At 42.7% G+C, this 21659-nt stretch overlaps 1 protein-coding gene across 1 annotated transcript in view; it reads right to left on the bottom strand.

The window, feature by feature from the left end:
* The window catches only part of LOC121448811 (period circadian protein homolog 3-like), a 52263-nt gene that overhangs the window by 5737 nt on the left and 24867 nt on the right, over positions 1 to 21659 (bottom strand). Inside the window, 6 exon segments of the mRNA XM_041653030.1 lie at positions 480 to 582; positions 2661 to 3343; positions 4178 to 4408; positions 7494 to 7667; positions 11735 to 11856; positions 12337 to 12469. Coding sequence (XP_041508964.1) covers positions 480 to 582; positions 2661 to 3343; positions 4178 to 4408; positions 7494 to 7667; positions 11735 to 11856; positions 12337 to 12469 — 1446 coding nt within the window.

Here is a 21659-nt window from a genome sequence, read left to right as displayed (position 1 = left end):
TGCATGTGCGTGTGTGCATGTGCGTGTGCGCATGTGTGTCTGTGTAGGATTTTGAAGGTTGTAACATGGCCTCACTCCAGGTCTGAGCTCTGTGTTTCGTGTCTGCTGTGCTTGGGTCCCTCCACCTCAGACCAAGATGCTCTTGCCTCCATTCCGTCCCTGCCACGACAGACTGGACCCTCCAAACCATGAATGAAAACAAGTCCTTCCTCCTGTAAGTTGCCTCAGACAGACTTTCTGTTACAGTAATAAGAAAAGTCACCAACACAGACTATAAACAGCTATAGAGGAACTTTTTAGAGCAGCAGGAATATTCTAAGTGGTGATTATAACAGTTATACCAATGCTAATTTTGTCAAATATAAGCATGCCCCGAAGAAAGCCTACAAAAAGAAGGGTTGGGAAACCCCCAAACTTTCTGTATTTATTCATTGGTGTCCAAACTAGAAGGCCTTGGACAAGTGATCCGGGTCGCCTACCTGTGGCTGCTGCAGACAGAGACTCCTGGTGCACTGATGGTGTGGCCAGGTCACTGGCGGCACAATGACTGCTCCTACTGCCATGGTTCCCAGTGACACAGTGCTGGAAGGGAAGACACAAAGGCATCTGGTGTACAGAGAGAACCAAATCCCCCCGAGTTGTCCTCTGACTCCACATGCACACTGTGTACATTAGTACCCACCCCAACCCTCACCAAAAGTAAATAAAATGTACTTAAAAAATGTGTTATGAGCCGGGCGGTGGTGGTGCACGCCTTTAATCCCAGCACTCGGGAGGCAGAGGCAGGTGGATCTCTGTGAGTTCGAGGCCAGCCTGGTCTACAAAGGGAGTTCCAGGACAGGCTCCAAAGCTACAGAGAAACCCTGTCTCGGAAAAAAAAAAAATGTGTTATGTATAGATGACCAAGTGTCTGCAGAGACCCAACAAAGACTGTGGAACCTTTGAGGCTGGAGTTACAGGAGTCAGCTGATAGGTGTGCTGGGGGCTACTCTGGCCCCCATGGCAGCATTGCAAGCACGCTTAGCCACTGAACCACTTATCTAGTGCTGAGCTGCGGTCTTATTCCCTAGCCCCCCAAGCTTTATTCACTCGGGCTCTCAGAAGTGAGTGTAGGGAGGGAGATGGCTCATCAGTTAAGAGCCCTTGATGTTCTTACGGAGGACCCACAAGGCAGCTCAGAGCTTCTTTAACTCCAGCTCTAGGGGACCCAGCTGCCTCTTCTGGCTTCTAAGGGCACTGCATGCACCTACTGCATACAACATTCAGGCTGCTAAAATACTTAGCTCTGAGTCTACACCTAAATGCAGGAATGACAGACTCTGAAGAGTAAACTGATAAATATATCTGGAAATGCTTTTTAAAGTAGAGTTTGCAAAGTTAAAGGATATTTATCTCAAATTTTTCAGTTTTGAAAATGACATGTATAAGCATGGAAGGATAAGCTGCCTGCTTTCTGATGATGCCAGAGAGTGGCTCCACCGCATCCACACATGCCTGCTTTAGGTGTACATACAGAAAAGCATGAATCCTACATCTCCAAAGAGGAGGCATTAATATTTTAAGAGCCAGAGGAACAGGATATCTGCTGTGAGACTGTGCCTACTAAAAAATGTCAGGGAAGCCGGGCAATGGTGATGCATGCCTTCGATCCCAGCATTCAGGAGGCAGAGGCAGGTGGATCTCTTTGAGTTCGAGGCCAGCCTGGTCTACAAGAGCTAGTTCCAGGATAGATAGGCTCCAAAGCTACAGAGAAACCCTGTCTTGAACCGCACCCCCCAAAAGAACAAAAACAAACAAACAAAATGTCAGTGAACCTATATCCATGAAGTCTCAATGGTATGGCTGCTTAAACAAGACCTGAAGAAGGACAACACCAACAGACAAGTCAACAGGAAAGGAGGAAAAAGCCACAGGGCCCCAACCCTAGACAAAGAACTACACGGAACTACAGTGCCAAGAATGGGAGAAAATAGTCTTCCCCAGGAAGAGTCTTCCAATTAGTTACCCAGTACCAAGTAGTAAGGCCTGAAATCATAAACATAAAGGTAACACTATATAGACTGAGCATATTGAACTTACATATTTAGGAATATGTATATATAGTATTTAAATATTTAAGAATGCATATATTTTGTATTTATATATTTAGGGGTACATACACACACCCTTATTAACAACAGCAACAGCAATAATAAAAGGCCATAATTTTGAGGAGAGTAAGGGGGATCTGAAGGGAAGCAAATGGGAGAATGATATAGTTCTATTTTGACTAAAAATTTTAAAAGTATGAATTCTAAATTCATATCCTGTCATATGGCTTATTCCCCTTACTTGACCACAACACCGGCTTTAATTTGTAAGGAATGAACATGTTAAGTTTAATACCTGGATATCAAATTTTAAAAGGTAGAGAAAACCTAGCACACTTAAAAAATTTGAAAAATATATTTTGTGAAAACCATCCCCAAGCATCAAGAACAGATGATTCCTTCATTTCTGCTCCACAAGTGGACAGGGACACACTCGCTCACACTGAGCAGGGCTTAGTCCAGCTGTGAGGCGGGTCATCCCCTAGTGACTAGGCTACCAGTGCTGAGCCTCGGACTTGGTTAAAAGGTCCAGATTTTCTCACTCACTCAGGTACTGACGGCACCACTTACACACTCAACTTCTGGGCCAGCAGCTCTTCTCACTGGATCTGGAGATTCAGATGGGGCAGGCATTTCTTCCTGGAGTAAATTTAACTGTAAAGGCGAACTGCTCCTTGAACTAATAAGTGGATGCTCTTCGCCGTGTGTCTCCCAGCCTTCCTCCATTCTCCCGCGGCTGTGGTCTGAAGAAGTTGGTTCCAGGTGTGGAGCCATTGCTGGTACTAAGGGTGTCATTTCAGAAGAACCTGCAGCCCCCAGGAACGCATATGGGGAGAATGATGCTGACCACAGAGGGAAGACTGGGGGGCTGGGCAGGAAGATGGTCATGAACGTGTCCAAGTAAGCAGAGGGGAAAGCTGAAATAGGCTGCGGGCCAGCAGGCAGAGGCGGGCATTCAGCTGCAGCTGCCCAGCCTGCAGAGCTCCCTACTCCCAGAGAGGCAACTTCAAAAGGGAAAGACGAAAGGAGACAGGGGTCCTGGTTGGGAGCTACCAGGGCTGATGGGAAAGCTAGGCTGGAGGGATCGGGGGAGGAGACAACAGAAGGGCTCCAGGGCTGTACACTGGGAAGGAGTCCTCTGACATGGGAACAAAAGTCAGCACTGGAGCTGCTGGTGTCCAAAGGCACTGGCAACTTCTTCCGTTTGTGCTTCCGTCTCCCACTTCCAGCACATCTGGTCTGCTTAGGAGAGCCTGATGAAGTGATAAAAAAGCCTTTAATCCCAGCACTTGGGAGGCAGAGAAAGGTGGATCTCTGTGAGTTCGAGGCCAGCCTGGTCCACAAGAGCTAGTTCCAGGACAGACTGCAAAGCTACAGAGAAACTTTGTCTCAAAAAAAAAAAAAAAAAAAAAAAAAAAAAAAAAAAAAAAAAGAGGAGGCATGTCACAGAAAAGTAACAACAAAGAGAGAAAGTTGCAGGTGATTTTAAACACTTTCCAATGAATGAAGTATTTGCCAATAGTAACTATTGTAAAAATAACAAAACATTGTTCTAACTCAACAAAAATTCTGGTAAAAACTAATACACTAAAATAAATCAATTCCAGCACCTTAGTAGGTGTTCTCAGGTTCAGATTCAAATAAGGTTGTAGGTAAACTGTGGAATAAGCGATTGTAGCATCTTGGTATCTTTTGGAACCAACCTGTAGTTCTCCCTGGTACAGTTGGCCCTACAATGCCACAGGTGCCAAACCTGCAGGTCTGGCCAACTACATACAGAAAATATTCAGAAAAAAATGATCATATACAAAGGTCCCCATTGTCCATCCAATTATAATAATATACTATAATAATGGAATATTAAATGTTAAATAAAAGATAAGTTAAAGGACATGGAAGATATGAGCAGGTCATGCAAAATATTATGGCTTTTGATATGTAGTAGGCCTTGAATGTCTGTGATTTTGGGTGTGTGTCAGGTAGTACTTCCTGGAGGCAATCTCCCACTGATACAGTAGTATAGTTCAACTTGCATATAATCTATAATAATCCAACAACGAAAGGGCTATGTTCTAAAATGTAGCTACCTTGAACACAGGAGTACTTAGCATTGCTTTTGCTCTTTTTCTTCAGATAGCAGCTGTAGGGTGAGGTCAGGATCCTTTCCTGGAACCTGTCAACATAGCTCTGTTCTTCCTTCTGCGTGTGTGTGGAGAGGACAGCTGTTGTGAGCCCCACGTGCTCAAATTCTTCCGCAGTCAGGGCCGATGGCTGTGTTCTCAGGGTCCAGGGCTTACATGCTAAGGCAACACCCTCTGCTAAGATCACAGAAAACAGATTTAATAATTAATAGCAATTATCTATTTTTTTATTTTGTAGTTGCCTTTCAACAAATTTCGACAAACATAATTGTTGGAATATAAAAATATCAGTACAGTACAGAAATTCCTCTTGTCTTTCTTTCACTTTAATGTATGATTATAATAATATAAGACATTTATTTAGATCTTGCTATTATAAACATTTTCCATGTCCTTACATTTTTTGATTTTTGATCAAAATTATTAATTTAGAAACAGATCTTGGAACTTACTACATAACCCACCTGACCTGAATTTGTGACCCTCCTGAACACTGGGATTACAAGTGTGTGCCAGCACAGTTAGCCTTTGAATTTTTCCTACTTGTTTCTTTGAGATGAAGCCTCTCTATGGAGCCCTTGCTGTCCTGGAACTTGTTATACAGACCAGGCTATTCTTGAACTCACAGAGAACCACTTACCTCTGCTTCCCGAGTGCTGGGATTAAATGCGTGTGCCATCATCCCTGGCTCAACTAGTTATTTAAATAGGCAACATGTTCACATAATTCAAACACCAAGTTTTAAAAATAAATTTAGTAAATTCTTCCTGTCCCTTTCACTACCTACCCAGCTCTTTTTTATTCTCCCACAGAAAATCATTCTTTTTCTCTGTCCTTTAACTTTCTTTATGCATAGAGAAATAAGCATGAACACAGAGGCTCATCTGCCCACTGACTGTTTTCTCCAAAAACACTAGCCTACAGTTCACCCCACTTCCTACTCCTTGGGGAATTTAACAGTACACAGCCATCTCATACTCTACATGCAGTGAAGCATTCACATCATTCACAAGTACACCTGCATGCACCTGTACACGGATTCTTCACATGTGCACCTGCATGCACCTGTACACGGATTCTTCACATGTGCACCTGCATGCACCTGTACACACATTCTTCACATGTGCACCTGCATGCACCTGTACACGGATTCTTCACATGTGCACCTGCATGCACCTGTACACGGATTCTTCACATGTGCACCTGCATGCACCTGTACACAGATTCTAAGTTGTTTCAAGAAGAGATCACCCTTTAATCCCAGCACTCGGGAGGCAGAGGCAGGCGGATCTCTGTGAGTTCGAGGCCAGCCTGGTCTACAAGAGCTAGTGCCAGGACAGGCTCCAAAGCTACAGAGAAACCCGGTCTCAAAAAACCAACCCCCCGCCCCAAAAAAAGAAGAGATCACGGTGGGTGCTGTGGTAGGCTTCCCAATACCCTTCCCACCTCTCAAGGCTGTGCCACCTCCAGAAATGGGCTCTGACTTATTTTGAATCAACTTAACTGCTGTGGCCAGCAGTGGAGCAGGGACTAGACTGACTTTCTTGCCTTAAATAATGAACACAATGGACAAAATATATGAAATAAACAGTTTCAGGGCCCTGAGCCTCAGATGGAGTCTCATAAACTCCCTATGAGGTGAGGTTAGATCTTCCAGGAGAGGAGAAAATAAGACAGCTACATAGAGAGGACCCTAGAGAGACAGACAGCCCCAGGGCCTAGAGTCCTGGGTTGGGAAGGGACTTTCAGAGACGAGATGACAGCTCAAGCTTAAAGAACACTGCTTCTTTTATCAGCCAGGCCAGAAAACCTCATTTCAGTCAGCAAGATGGCTCAGCGGGTAAAGGTGCTTGTTATGTAAGCATGGTGACTTGAATTTGATCCTAGGAATCCATGTAAAAGGAAAGAAACTGACCCCTAGAAGTTGTCCTCTGACCTCCAAACATGCAAAATAATGCAGGAGCATAAATGCACGCACATATACACATTTGAAAAAGCAAAAAAGAAAGTCCTGGCTTTTAGTAGCTGTGACTGAAGAATTCAGTAGCAGGGATGATCAGGTCCGCAGTGCTCAGAGCCGGTGCTGGCTTGGCAAGTTTTAAATATGAGTCTGAAAGAACCAGTCTGTTTCCAGGAAAATCAATTGGGTATCAAAATAAAACCCCAAATGTTCAAGAACACAAAATACTGTGACTCATTTAACAGTAACTGGCATCCGATAAGAAACGACCAATCACACAGGTGTAGTGGTGCACACCTTTATTCCCAGCACTCAGGAGGCAGAAGCAGGAGGATCTCTGAATTTGAGTTCCAGGACAGCCAGAACTATACAGAGAAACCCTGTCACAAACTCCACCCCATCTCCCCAAAAAGATGGCTTCTCTAACAGCATTCAGAGTTGTCTGTTCTGCTGCTGCCTGTAAATGTTAGTATGTTGTCTTCTCATGAGTATTTATTTCAGAATAATTTCAAAGTCCATTTCAGACTTTTTCTTTGACCCATGATTATTTAAAAACATGTTATTTAGTTTCTAAATTATTGGGCTTAAGTTGGACAGATTTTTAATGTAATTCACCCTAACAAAAAGCACATCTTTACATATCAGCAATCCTACATGAGAGACTTACATTTCAGCACAACGTATCTTATGTCAGCATACCTCCGAATTTGAGCTCTACAGTATCTGCTAAAGACTACCCAGGCCAACATGACCAACACTGTAGCTCAGTCCAGCCACCTTTTCTTTTCTTTTTTTTTTAATTAATTAATTTATTTATTAAAGATTTCTGTCTCTTCCCCACCACCGCTTCCCATTTCCCTCCCCCAACCAAGTCCTCCTCCCTCGTCAACCCAAAGAGTAATTAATCAGGGTTCCCTGCCCTGTGGGAAGTCCAAGGACCACCCACCTCCATCCAGGTCTAGTAAGGCAAAGCATCCATATACATAAAATCTCTTAGGAAAAAAAATTTAGCCACAACAGAACCCAATGCAGTCCACAGGAAACTACACTAACAATGGCGAACACAGAGGACTCGGCCCCACGGTGCCCAGCAGCTCTAGGAGCTCCATGCCTCAACTGACCCTGTTAACACACAGCATACGTAACAAAAATAGCCTGTAATACATAACCAACACAAACACGGCGACATTCTTAATTAGGTTTACTGGATAAAAGTCAGGGAACAATGGTTAAGATACCAAACTCATAACTAAGCAAATGGTATTAATGGATTCTTTTCTCATCAAAAGGCAAAGGTGGTACCTGAGTGTAGGGGCGGGACAGGGACAGTGGTGCCGCTGCAGCTGCACTGGCTTCTGCCAGACCCCGTGCTTAGTGTAGCAGGGGACAGGGACCACGCAGCACCTCCTTCAGCATCGGTGGACGGTCCAGTTGTTGGCATTTCTTTTTGAGGTTTGTTCAGGATCTGTTCAGTCTCTGGTGATACATGAGAAACTTAGAGTAAAAAATCTTAAGTGGATGCTTACAGTAGTCAGTAACCGACAAACAGAACCATTAGCCACACAGAGGATTCTGTGATCCACCACATAAACAGAGAGAAAAAAACAACATTATCATCTCATTAGATGCTGAAAAAGCCTTTGACAAAATTCAACACCCCTTCATGATAAAAGTCTTGGAGAGATCATGGATATAAGGGACCTACCTAAACATAATAAAAGCCGATTGTCAACATCAAATTAAATGGAAAGGAAACTCAAAGCAATTCCACTAAAATCAGGAACAAGACAAGGTTGTCCACTTGCTCCATAACTATTTAATATAGTACTTGAAGTCTTAGCTACAGCAATAAAACAACTGAAGGAGATCAAAGGGATAAAAATTGGAAAGGAAAAAGTCAATGTATCATTATTCGTAGATGATATGATAGTGTACATAAGAGAGCCCAAAAATTCTACCAGGAAACTCCTATAGCTAATGAACATCTTTAATCAAGAGGCTGGATACAAGAGTAACTCAAAAATATCAGTAGTCCTCCTACATACAAATGATAAACGGGCTGAGAAAGAAATCAGGGAAATAACACCTTCACAATAGCCACAAATAATATAAAATATCTTGAGGTAACTCTACCAAGCAAGTGAAAGACTTGAAGTCTTTGAAGAAAGAAATTGGAGAAGATATCAGAAGACAGAAAGATCTCCCATACACATGGATTGCTAGGATTAACACAGTAAAAATGGCTATGCTACCAAAAGTGATCTACAGATTCAATGCAATACCCATTAAAATCAACCAGTTCTTTACACATCTTGAAAGAACAATATTCAACTTCATATGGAAAAACAAAAAACCCAGGATAGCTAAAACAATCTTGAACAATAAAAGAACTTCTGGAGGTATCACCATCCTTAATTTCAAGTTATACTACAGAGCTATTGTAATAAAAACCATAAGGTATTGGCATAAACATAGACATGAGGATCAATGGAATCAAACTGAAGACCCAGATGTAAATCCACATGCCTATGGACACCCGATTTTTGACAAAGAAGCCAAAATTATACAACAGAAAGAAGAAAGCACCTTTAACAAATGGTGCTGGTATAACTGGATGTTGGCATGCAGAAGGAAGCAAATAGATCCGTATCTATCACCTTGCACAAAACTCAAATCTAAGTAGATAAAAGACCTCAACATAAATCCAGATATATTGAACCTGACAGAAGAGAAAGTGGGAAATAGCTTTGAACACACTGGTACCAGAGACAGCTCCCTGAATAGGATACCAGTAGCACAGGCATTAAGATTGACTATTAATAAATAGGACCCTAGGAAACTGAAAAGTTTTGTAAGGCAAAGTACACCATCGATAGGACAAAATGGCAGCCTACAGGATGGGAAAAGATCTTTACCAACCCCCACATCTGACAGAGAGCTGATTTCCAAGATATATAAAAAAATTCAAGAAACTAGATATTAAAAAACAAAATAATCCAATTTTTAAAATGGGGTAAAGATGTAAATAGAGAATTCTTGACAGAGGAGTATCAAATGACATAGAATCACTTAAATAAGTGTTCAACATCCTTAGTAATCAGGGAAATGCAAATCAAAATGACTCTAAGATTCCATTGTACACTTGTCAGAATGGCTAAGATCAAAAACAAAAGTGACAGCTCATGCTGGCAAGGATGTGGAGCAAGGGGAACACTCCCCATTGCTGACAGGAGTGCAAGCTTGTACAGCCACTTTGGAAGGCAATATGGCAGAAAACTGAGAATCAATCTACCACAAGACCCAGCTAGAGTTTGAAGAAATGCCTCAGTGATTAAGAGTACTGCCTGAGTTCAATTCCCCAATTCCCAGCATCCACACTGCAGCTCACAACTGTCTATAATGGAATCTGATACCATCTTCTGGTGCGTAGACATATATGTAAATAAAATAAGCAAATAAATACATCCTTTCTTTTTTTTTTTTTTTGCTTTTTGTTTTTCAAGACAGGGTTTCTCTGTAGCTTTGGGAGAGCCTGTCCTGGAACTTGCTCTGTAGACCAGGCTGGCCTTAAACTCACAGGGATCCTACTGTCTCTGCCTCCCAAGTGCTGGAATTAAAGGCGTGTGTCACTACCACCCTGCAAATAAATACATCTTTCAAAAAGAGAAAGAAAAGACCCAGCCATATCACTCTTGGGCATATACCCAAAGGATGCTCAAGCATACCAGAAGGGTACTTGCTCAACTATGTTCATAGCAGCATTATTCATAATAGCCAGAACCTGGAAACAACCTAGATGTCCCTCAACCAAGAAATGGATAAAGAAAATGTGGTACATTAACACAATGGAGTATCACTAGCTGTTAAAAACAGTGATATCATGAAATTTGCAGGCAAATGAATAAAACTAGAAAAAAAATCATCCTGAGGTTAACCCAGACCCAGAAAGATAAACATGGTGTGTACTCACTCCTAAGTGTATACTAGATATACAATAAAGGATAACAATGCTACAACCCAGACCCAGAGAGACTAGGTAACAGGGATGTCCAGATCTCCCTGGGAAGGAAATAGAAAAGATTTTGTGAGTGGACTCTGGGCAGGTGGGGATGGGAACATGAAGGATCAGGTTTGAGGAGGGGATGGTGGAGGAGAGAGTACTGAAAGACACTGCTGGAAAGGGAGGGCATTTTGGGGTCAGGAAAAACAACCTGGTGCAAGAGAATCTCCCGGGAATCTACAAGGATGAACCCCTGCTAAGATTCCAGCTATACGGGATACCTTGTTTGAATTGGCCATCTACTGTGACCAGGCAAGACTTCAAGTGGAGGATTGGGACAGTAACCCAATCACATACATTGTGGAGTATTCCTCTACACTGTGTGAAGATGTGTCACTGTGATTGGTTTAATAAGGAGCTAAACAGCCAAGAGGTAGGCAGGAGGTATAGGTGGGACTTCTGGACAGAGAGGTCTAGGGAGAAGAAAGGCGGGGTGACCAGCCAGATACAGAGGAAACAGGATGGGCAAAATGGAGGTGAGGTAATGAATGTGTAGTACAAAGTAGATTAAAAAATATGGGTTAATTTAAGTTATAAGAGTTAGTTACAAACAAGACTAAGCTATAGGCTGAGCTTTTATAATTAGCAATAAATGTGCTGTTATTTTGTGAGCTGGTGGCCCAAAGAAAAATCAGACTTGTATAGTCAGATCATAACCTTTGACCTAGAGTCTGTTCTGCCTATGGGAAACACTGGGGTAAGGGGACCTAGAGATTAAGGAAATGGCCAGTGACTGGTCTAGCCTAAAACCCATGCCAGGAGAGTAAGTCCACCCTGACACTGCCTGGAACACAAGGACCCAGAGACCTAGAATAGAACCATATACTACTGGAGAAAAAAAAAGCCAACATAATGATGCCTAATGATATTCTGTTACACTTGTAGATAAACGACTAGCCTAATAGTCATCAGAAAGGCTCCACCCAGCAACTGATGGAATCAGGTGTATACCCACAGTCAAACATCAGGTGGAGCTCAGGAGATCCTACAGAAGAGAGGGAGGAAGAATTGCAGGAGCCAAAGTAGTCAAGGATATCACAAGAAAATCCACAGAATCAACTAACCTGGCCAGGGGCTTAGTGAGAATGAACTGACCACCAGGGAGCCAGCATGGGACTAACCTAGGTGCTCTGTCTATATGTTACAGTCCTCCTGAGGAACTCCTAACAGTGGGAACAGGGGCTGCCTCCGACTTTTACAGGGTTTTGGGACCCTACTCCTCATACTAGGTCATTCTTCTCAGCCTAGTACATGGGGAGGTGCTTAGTTTCACTGCAACCGTGTAAGCCATGTTTGGTTGAGATCCATGAGAGGCCTGCCCTTTCCTGAAAGAAACGAAAGAGGAGTCGATTGGGGGGTGGGGAAAGAGGAGATATGGGGGAAGGGACTGGGAGGAGAGGAGGTAGGGGAAACCTTGGCCGGGATGTAAAATAAAGACAGACAGAAAACAATGAAGTCATCTACTGTGAGGACACTCCTGTACCTCGCAGGGCTGTGCTGCAGTCTGCATCGTGGTTTTGCTTGGCTTCTTCTGAGGATGAAGATGTGTTTGTGCAGGATATGCACTTTCTTTTCAAGGCCGGGAGACTGTAGCTTGTCAGGTACCTGTAACAACAGGATTGGGCTGTTTCTGTATTGGCTCCCACAAGCTTTTCCCACTTCTGTGCTTTGCTTCCATGACTGAGGCCTGGGGGACTTTGTCCTTCCTTCTGGGATGAAGTCAGCCCTGATCATCCCAGCCTGCATCAGTGACTTACAATATCTCTTTCACTACGTTCTTTAACTGGTATTCACCTCTCACACCATTTAATCCTGACCAGCTTACACATTCACTATACCACCGCTCTGCCACAGAGAGATGCAGCTTCTTATTTTCCGCGCCCTCCACAAAGGTCAATACATTATGAACCGTATGTAACAGGCACCCACTCCATGGCTAACAGAGGACTCAGCACCATTGTTCCCAGCAGCTCTAAGAGCTCCTCATGCATCTACTGATCCTATCCCTTGTAGTATGAAGTCAACACACACATCTCTGAAGACACAATGCAGTTCCAGTGAGCTAGGCTCGCAGGCATTTCTCACCTGATGACACTGTCGATACAGCTCATCTGCTGGTAGGATGAGCTGTGCTGTTCTTGCCTCGGGTCACCGCAAGAGCCAGTATCCATGCTTTTATTTCTCAGTGTCTGAGAGGAAGAAAAGTCCTTCTGCTCATCTGAAGAAAATGAAAGCATATGCAATTGAAATATTTAGCATGTATCAAGGAAATAGTAAGCTCATACATGTATAAACCGTTATGCAGTCATTAACCATGAGCTCAGATCTAAATGCACTGACACGGAAATATCAGTCAAGTGAATAAGGCACAAAAGCAAGCTACACAGCATGACTGCACCAGTATTTTTAAGACAGAATGGAGTATGTATACCAAAGCGACTATCAGATGAAAGGCTGGTGGAGAAAGCCCAAGGCCAAGCCAATACTACTTATTACAACTGGCCAAGACAGCTAATGCTGTGTGTCACCCCACCTTGCACAGCACCTGTCCGCTGAACACCTGTGGAGTGGGTCTGTGGACACGGAGACTGGAATAATTGGATACCACACATATCCCCCGTGTTGCAAGGTAAAGCACACAGCACTGCGCCTGTTTTTGTGCTGTCCTACATGCCAGCCACTACCACAGGAAGCACTTGAAATAGGCCACTACAACCAAGGAATAATAAAAGAATACTGTATTGGTTTGAATTTGAACTGAAATTATCAAGTGTGGCTAATGGCACAGATGTGGAGAAAAGGGGGAACACCTCTAAGCTTGAGGATAGGGAACCTGAACCTCCTGAAGCCAGAAGAGTGAGCCAGTAAAGAAGATGGAAAGATAGGCTGAGAGGAAACCCTACAAAATGGTGCTATGGGGGTCTGGAGAGATGGCTCAGAGGTTAAGAGCATTGCCTGCTCTTCCAAAGGTCCTGAGTTCAATTCCCAGAAACCACATGGTGGCTCACAACCATCTGTAATGAGGTCTGGTGCCCTCTTCTGGCCTGCAGACATACACACAGACAGAATATTGTATACATAATAAATAAATAAATTAAAAAAAAACAAAACCAAAAAACAAAACAAAACAAAACAAAATGGTGCTATGGAAAAAAGAATGGCGCCGAGGTCAAGGGTGACTAATTATGTCATACTGTTGACATATTTGTGGCATTTGCTACTGCTGCTCTTAGGGATGGGCATTTTTAGCTGACCTGGAGCACCCTAACTTAACACAGCTTTATGGATAGCCTCATTCCAACTCTACAGAAACAGTATGGAACATTGGCATGCCCCTCCCTGAAGCTTCCACTAGCATTCACACAGCAACATTCCACTAATGTTCACACGATACAATAAAACCATGAAATTCACAGTGGGGGCGTGCTCTACTGGGGCGTGCTCTACTGGGATGAGGACTTTGCTTGAATTTTTCTGGGTTATCGCTAAATGTAACTTTTATTTCAGGATCTGGTCCAGGATCTCAGTGAATCTGGTGGTCACATCTTAATTCTATTGTAACTTGGTCCCTTGGTCTTCACTTATTCCTCATTTTTCAGTACAGACGCGTGGTTATTTCATTTGGTGGGTTATAAAGCAACATTGTCATGATGAATTTTGTTACCTAATTGACCCAGTCTGAGCTACTCATAGTTCTTCCAAGCTCTGTCCTGTGCCCGTTCTGATGTCTTTTTGTCTCTCTGGTCCTGGTTCTCTTTGTTGGAAAAAATACACCCAGAAATCAGGATTTTGCTGTTAGGTGTGTCTATGCTTATAAGTACTCTAAACGGTCAAAACTGATACACAAGTCTGTATATTAACCCATATCTATCTGTCTGCCACCCTTCAGCCGAAAGCCTAAGTTCTTCCACATGCTTCTACTGCCAGTCCAGGACAACTTATTCTATAATTACTCCTTTGATTACTTGAAACTTTTACAATAGTGAGAGATCTTGTTATCATTATCTAAAATGTCTGCATAAACTTGTTCAACCTTAGTATACAAAGCAGCTTCAGGATTCTTCCTGTAATAAGCCCACCAACCTGGATATGGTGTTTATGTACAGTAGTACTTTGTATTTGGCATCTAGTTAAAATATATTATTTTTTCTTCTCTAAAACCTACCTCCTTGAGTATTTTTTTTTCTTTTAAACACTGCCTGGCCCATTAGTTCCAGCCTTATTGGCTAGCTCTTACATATTGATCTAACCCATTTCTAATAATCTAATAATCTGTGTAGCCCACGAGGTGGCTTTCCAGGGAAGATCTTAACCTGCAGCTGTGTCGGGTGGGAGAATCATGGCGACTACCTGACTCGGCTTCTTTCTCCCAGCATTCTGTTCTGTTTACTCCGCCTACCTAATTTTCTGTCCTATCAGGCCAAGCAGTTTTCTTTATTAGTTAACCAATAAAAGCAACAGATAAGATACAAGATCCACCTCTATCATTTCCCCTTTTTCAGGGAAGATCTTAACCTGCGGCTGTGTCGGGTGGGAGAATCATGGCTACTACCTCCTTGAGTATGTTTATGCCATCCATGTTTAGCAGATTTATCTGCACACAGCCCGAGTTCTCCCTACATTCTAGAGTGGGACTAACTACCCAGCTTCCCCTCTGTAGACAGCTCCTCTCCCGTCAGTCTCAGTATGTACCCCATCACTGGTGGCTGGTTTTGCTGCGGTTTCAGTTGCATTAGGAGAACAGGAGATGGCTATCTTAGGCAAGATTCAACAACTAACCCCATGGCTTCAGTTACCCATAGTTATGTCTAAGTTAAAAAACAACCAAGTAGGGGGCTGGAGAGATGGCTCAGTGGTTAAGAGCATTGCCTCCTCTTCCAAAGGTCCTGAGTTCAATTCCCAGCAACCACATGGTGGCTCACAACCATCTGTAAAGAGGCCTGGCGCCCTCTTCTGGCCTTTAGGCATACAGACAGAATATTGCATACATAATAAATAAATAAATAAATTAAAAAAAAACAACCAAGTGGAAAGATGCAGATGTTCACTCTTCCTGTTTTAGACTGTGCACTACTCTAGACAGTGGGATGCAACCTCACTGCTCTGCTCCATCCCACATAAGATATAAGTCATTTCTTTATCCAGTATATCCACATGGTCTACGGTACCCATCCCACCATGCTGAGTCCAGTGATTCATCATTAACAATGGACTCTTCCTGAGCTCTTTAAGGTCAATAGTAGACTACCTATGTCACAATGCCTGTTTATTCACCATCCTTCGTCTAATTTCCATGGTGCATAGGGTTCACTTCCAATTATTCCATTATTTCACAGACAAAGGCTGACAACAGCACATTCTCCCCACCACCTTGCCCATGTTTTACTTGTATGTTGTAAGTGCAGAACACTATTTTAGTTATTTTTTAAATAAATTAAAAATAAAACTTATTTTTCTTTTATTCCTTGTCCAGTATTTTTATTCCTTAGTGTAGATAGGTTTGGTTTTTATCATATTTCTTCAGCTAAGAAACTCCTGGGGCTAGAGAGATTGACTCAGTGGTTAAGAGACAGTTAAGGGATCCAGCACCTCTAGCCTCCATAGTCTAGTGTCCTCTCTCATGTACGTACACATGTATGCATCACACACACACAGAGAGAGAGAGAGAGAGAGAGAGAGAGAGAGAGAAGGAGGGAGGGAGGGAGGGAGGGAGGAAGGGAAAATAAATTGTTAAAAAATAAGAAATTCCTTGACATCTCTGGTAGAAAAGTGTGCTATCAAATTCTCGGAAGTTTGAGAAACCTGCTTCTGAAGGATTCTGTACCAGGTACAAAACTCTGCGTTGACAGTTTTTTCTTTCAAGATGTGGTTTATGGTCTTCCTCTGTAAATGATTTCTGGAGAAATGCACGGCTATGCCTTATCTATTGTCATCTGTTTCTTGCTGCCTTCATGATATACTCTTTGGGTTTATTTTCAGCAGCTTGAACAGAAATGATTTTTATTTTTTAAGAAAACTGATGTTCTTTGAATCTGCAGACTCTTGACTGTTAGATCTTCAAATATTTCTTTTAGGATTCCAATCAATCCCGTATTAGGTATACTGGTGCAACCCCTGAACTCGCTCCACTGTTTCCATTGCAGTTTGTGGAGTCTACGTGATATCCAAAGCAATCTATGCTGGAGCTTACCGATTCTTCTGTGTGCTGATAACTGTCATGTCTGATTTGCTGAAACCTTTTGTTCTCCAGAGTATACAAACATCAATGTTAGTCTCTTCTGACTTGGGTCATATGAACATTTTTATGTCACAGAGACACATCAGTGGGAAAATGGGCAGCAGGATATACACCGTATCTCCGGCATTTCTAACATTTCATCAGTTCCTTCTCAGAGCTGGCTTTGCTCATGGGGCGTTTTGCCCACTAGCCCAGCAATGCACCATTCACAATTATCCTACTTGTCAAGTATTTCCACTGTGGTGTGTTTGTATTCCTTTAGTGATCACTTTGTTTCTTGTCTTTCCATAAACTTCATTTCTTATCAAAACTGTCAGAGACAGCAGAGATGGAGCAGCCACATCCCTGTAAAGGCCTGGGCTTGGATTAATGCAACCTTAGGCTGAGCTTGCATCTGTTCTGACATTCTTTTCTGAATGACACTTCCAAAATCCTCTAGCCAGACTCTGTGCTTCAAGTGGTGGCTGTTTTGAGAGTGTCTTGAATACCTGCTCCATTTTCAGCTCTTGCTCCCCCTTTGCATATCTCCCTTGTAACTTCCCTGTTGCAATAGGCCAGTGCACTTCCTGAGTCAGCCAGTCAGCAGCAGTCCAGTGTTTGCTTTGTCCATTCGTGAAACAACTGTTTCACAAGCCTGAGCCTTTCCTTGGATTTCAGAACTGGTAGCAGCTGCTTCAGTATTCCAACAGGGTAAAGAAAGGTCGTAGATTTGCTGTCTTTTTCACTCCAAGTGTGGATGGACTGATGCTCTTTCTTCATTCCTGAGCAGAAAACGGAAGCACTTGCATATCTCTTTATGAATGGGGTTAGTGACCTTATAAAACAGCTGGAGGTTGATGTGGTGGCATGCACCCAGTCCTAGCATGTTGGAGGATGTTAGAGAAGGATTGTTTTACCTCAGGAATTTGAGATAACTGGAGTGATGATGAGCGCCACCTAAAAGCCATGGGGGTGACAATGGAGGGACGAGCTCCGCCTCAAAGCCATGGGGTGAGAATAAAAGAATGAGCTAAGACTCTTTTTGTTGTTTTTGTTCTTCTGTCATGTAGGGAGAGGTTTTCCTTTTCCTTGAAGGTTGTGGGTATTCAAACTCATTCTTGGAAGCAGTGAGGGCTCACACTGAATGCTGTATTTTCCATACCTTGACCCTAGATACCTGTCCACACTGTGAGAAATAAATGCCTTCTTGTTTGAAAATTACAACATCAAAAAAACAAAACAAAACAAAGCAAAGCCCTGTGAGGAAGACAGGTCTCATTTTGCAGCCCGGGCTGGCCTGGAACTTAACAACAATCTACCAGCCTCTGCCTTCTGATTGTAGGAGGTATATGCTATTGCCCCGGAGAGCTCAGAAACTTTGACATAATATTACACAGGGTCCAAAGCAGCAGTAACATGTGCTCAGTAGTCTGAGTTGCTTTGGGGTGTGCACGTGAGTAGAGATCAAACATCAATTTGGATCTTCTGTAATTCTCCACTTTAGTTTTTAAGATCAGGTCTCTCACCGAATCAGGAGCTGCGCTGGGTAGATTGGCTGACTAGTGGGTCCCTGGGATCTGACTGTCTCCACATCTTAGCACTGGAGTTGCCAGCATGCATGGCCATGCCTGGCCTTTATATGAGTCCTGCGGATCCGAACTAGTACTCACACTTGTGCAGCCAGGACTTTACCCACTGACCCACCTTCCTAGTCTGCTGCCTTAAAAGTCCTGACACATCTTCAACAACCCAGCTACTGTTACTACTGGTCTTAGAAAGTAAATGCCACCCATGTTATGTAAGCTTACAATTGACAATGATGAATACTATTATAAAATTTACATGATCAACATCCATGATTTCTAAAACTGTATTAAACTTCAAGGAGAAAAATGAAAGAACAAGCAGTTAAGTTAAAAGCAATTGCCGGGCGATGGTGGCGCACGCCTTTAATCCCAGCACTCGGGAGGCAGAGGCAGGCAGATCTCTGTGAGTTCGAGACCAGCTCTGGTCTACAGAGCTAGTTCCAGGACAGGCTCCACAGCCACAGAGAAACCCTGTCTCAAAAAACCAAAAAAAAAAAAAAAAAAAAAAAAAAAAAAACAGGGAAGTCAGTAAGTCGATGCACACAGACGGCAGTGTGGTCCACGGAAGAGTGTTTGCCTAGCGAGACCCTAGGTTCCATTCCCACAATCCAATCTAATTTCCAAATACAGATGTTTTTTGTCTGCTAGGTAACTAGGGAGCTTTCTAACATAAATACCACTGAATATAATCAACTGATTCAATACTTTTGGAGTGAGCCTTACCTTACACTCAAGAAAAGCTCAAAGGTCAAATTTTCTACTCAGTGTAGATTATTCTTCATTTATTTGAAGTGACAGAAAAGGATTATTTCAATATTCTTTATTATCTGTGTTAAAAATTATTTTCTTTCGGGTTTGGATAGCTTAGAAAGGAAAGAAACCGAGTCTGATGGTGTGGTGGTTTGAAAGAAAAATCGTCCCCAAAGAGAATGGCATGATTAGCAAGTATAGCCTAGTTGGAGGAAGTGTGTCACTGTGGGGGCAGGTTTTGAGGTCTCTGCTCAAGCTTCCCACTGTGTGACTTTCAGTTGACTTCCTGTTGCAAGATGCAGCACTCTCAGCTCTAACACCATGCCTACCTGCACACCAGCATGCTCCCCACCATGGTGATAATGAACTGAACCTCTGAAACTGTAAGCAAGCCACCCCAATTAAAGGTTTATGGTGTCTCATTACAGCAATAGGAAACCCAAGACAGAAGCTGGTACCAGGAGTGGGATATTATGATAGGTCTGACCATGTGTTTGTTTGGAGGAATCTGGACTTTGGACTTGGGTTTGTAAAGCAGTGGAATGCTCTAAGCTCTGCTTAATGGGCCACACTAGTAGAAGCATGGAAGACATAGGAGCTAAGAGTCATTTGAACTGTCAGGGACTCAACTCAAGAGGTTTCAGAAGAGAAGAATTTCACTATATTGCCTAGAGACCATTCTTATGATATTTTGGTGAAGAAAATGACCCACTTTGTCCTTGTCTGAGGAGTCTGTTTGAGGCTGAAGTGAAGCGATTTGGATTAATTCTGTTGGCAGAAGAAATCTCAAAACAGCCTAGTATAGACTCTGTCCTGTGGTTATTAGTGGTAACTCTAATGAATATTTATAATAAAAAGGAGCAAGCTGAGCAGGGTAAATTATAAAATGAAAATTTTGAGGAGAAAAAGAACACTGGGAAGTGGAGTAGAGCTAAATCCTGTGTTCAAGGAGATAAACAGATTAAGAAATGGAATAAAGAAGTGGTGACCTCAGGGTAAGATCTCAGCTAGCTGAGTTTCTAACTTGTAATAAATAAATAAATAAATAAATAAAAGCTTAGAGATGGGAGGGCACACCTTTAATTCCAGCACTCAGAAGGCAGAGGCTGGCAGATCTCTGAGTTTGAGGCCAGCTTGGTCTATAGAGCAATTTCAGGACAGCCAAGCTAAGGCAGTGAAAGCCAGAAAGTCGGTGAAGATTTAATTGAATGAGGAGGCCATGTTCCCCTTCCAGCAAGCAGCAGAACTTGGCATCTTTGGTCATATGCTTTTAGGTTTAGAGTTAAGGATAGAAGAAAGGAGTTATGGAATCAAGTTGCTGAGGCCAGGCATGTGTCAGGGGTGTCCCTGAATGGAGGCCTAGTAGAGAGGCTATTTCATGAAGCTGTCAAGTTGAAGCCTGGGTTGCCTTGGAGAACCCAAGATGGTAGAGATGCCAGAGTCATGGGATACCTGCCGAGCAGAGTTGTGTATCCAAATGTTTTTCTCTGTCAAGCCTGGTCCCGCTGGACTAGTTTCTCTTCCCCACATCAGTCCCAGCAGCTGCTTATGAAATAATCACTCAGAGGCTAATATTAAGTATAATTGCTTGGGTGACAGCTCAGGGTTATTACTGGCTAGCTCTCTCTTATAAATTAACTCATTTCTACTAATCCATGTATCACCATGTGCTGTGGTATTACCTCTGTTCTGGTGTCTTTCTCCTTAGGCTGCTGCTCATATCGCTCTTCTTGGCAGCTGACTCACATTCCTCCCAATCCTGCCCTTCTTTTCCTGTATATACGTTTGGATATCCCGCATATAGTTATATTCTATCCTGCCTTACGCCAAAGCAGCTTCTCTATTAACCAATGGTAATAAAACATATTCACAGCATACAGAGGGGTATCCCACATCATCTCCTCTTTTCTGTCTTTGTAGAGCTAGCCAGTAAGAAGCCTAAGGCACTGGCCAAACAGTTTGTAATTAAGATTAAGCTTCAGAGTGGTTGGTTATTCAGGAACTGGTGAATGGGAAGAAACCTCCAGATAGAATTGCTAACAGGGAGTGGAACCAGCCCAAGAGAAAGAAGTGTGTTGTATTCAACAAAGCTGAACAGAGCTGAAGATCTAAAAAGCATTTTGACATCGGACAGAGAGCTGCAGAGTTTGGAGTTTGTACAGCTGGCTTCTGGTCTTGCTTTTGTTCAGTCTTTCCTTGCTATGCCCCCTTCCTCATGTTTTAGAAAGCTAATGTTTATTCTGTGCCAATATATGTTGGAGGTATGTGATTTTTTTGATTTTGAATTTTATGAGGATTATAGTTAAGAGATTGTCATGCTTCTCAGAAGAGACTTTGAAATAAGTTTGAGACTATTATTGATTGTGGGAACTTTTGAAGTTGGACTAAATGCATTTTTTTTTGCATTATGATATGGCTCCAAGTCTTTGGGGGCCAGGGAGTATAATGTGGTTTGAAAGAAAATGGCCCCCAGAGGGAGTGGCACTATTAGAAATGGACTAGTTGGAGGACGTGTGTCACTGTGGGGGCAGCTTTGAGGTCTCTTCTGCTCAAGCTTCCCTCAGTGTGACTTTCAGGTGACTTCCTGTTGTCTCTAAGTAGAACTCTCAGCTACTCCAGCACATCTGCCTGCACACCACCACGCTCCCCATCATGATGATAATAACTGAACTCTGAAACTATTAACAAGCCACCCCAAGGAAATGTTTTCTCTATAGGAGTTGCTGTGGTCATGGTGTCTCTTCACAACAAAAGGAAACCTAACTAAGACAGATGGTATCAAAATAATTAAATCTTTATTAAGGCATATTGAGCTATACTGTAAAACTGTTTAGCTTCCCAGTGGTATTGTGCAG

This window comes from Microtus oregoni, unplaced genomic scaffold, assembly GCF_018167655.1.
Source record: "Microtus oregoni isolate MIOR12 unplaced genomic scaffold, Mior012 000005F_ref0000423, whole genome shotgun sequence".
Taxonomy (NCBI): Eukaryota; Metazoa; Chordata; class Mammalia; order Rodentia; family Cricetidae; genus Microtus; species Microtus oregoni.
The sequence above is the reverse complement of the archived record's forward strand: the minus strand, read 5'-3'. Positions and strand labels throughout refer to the sequence as shown.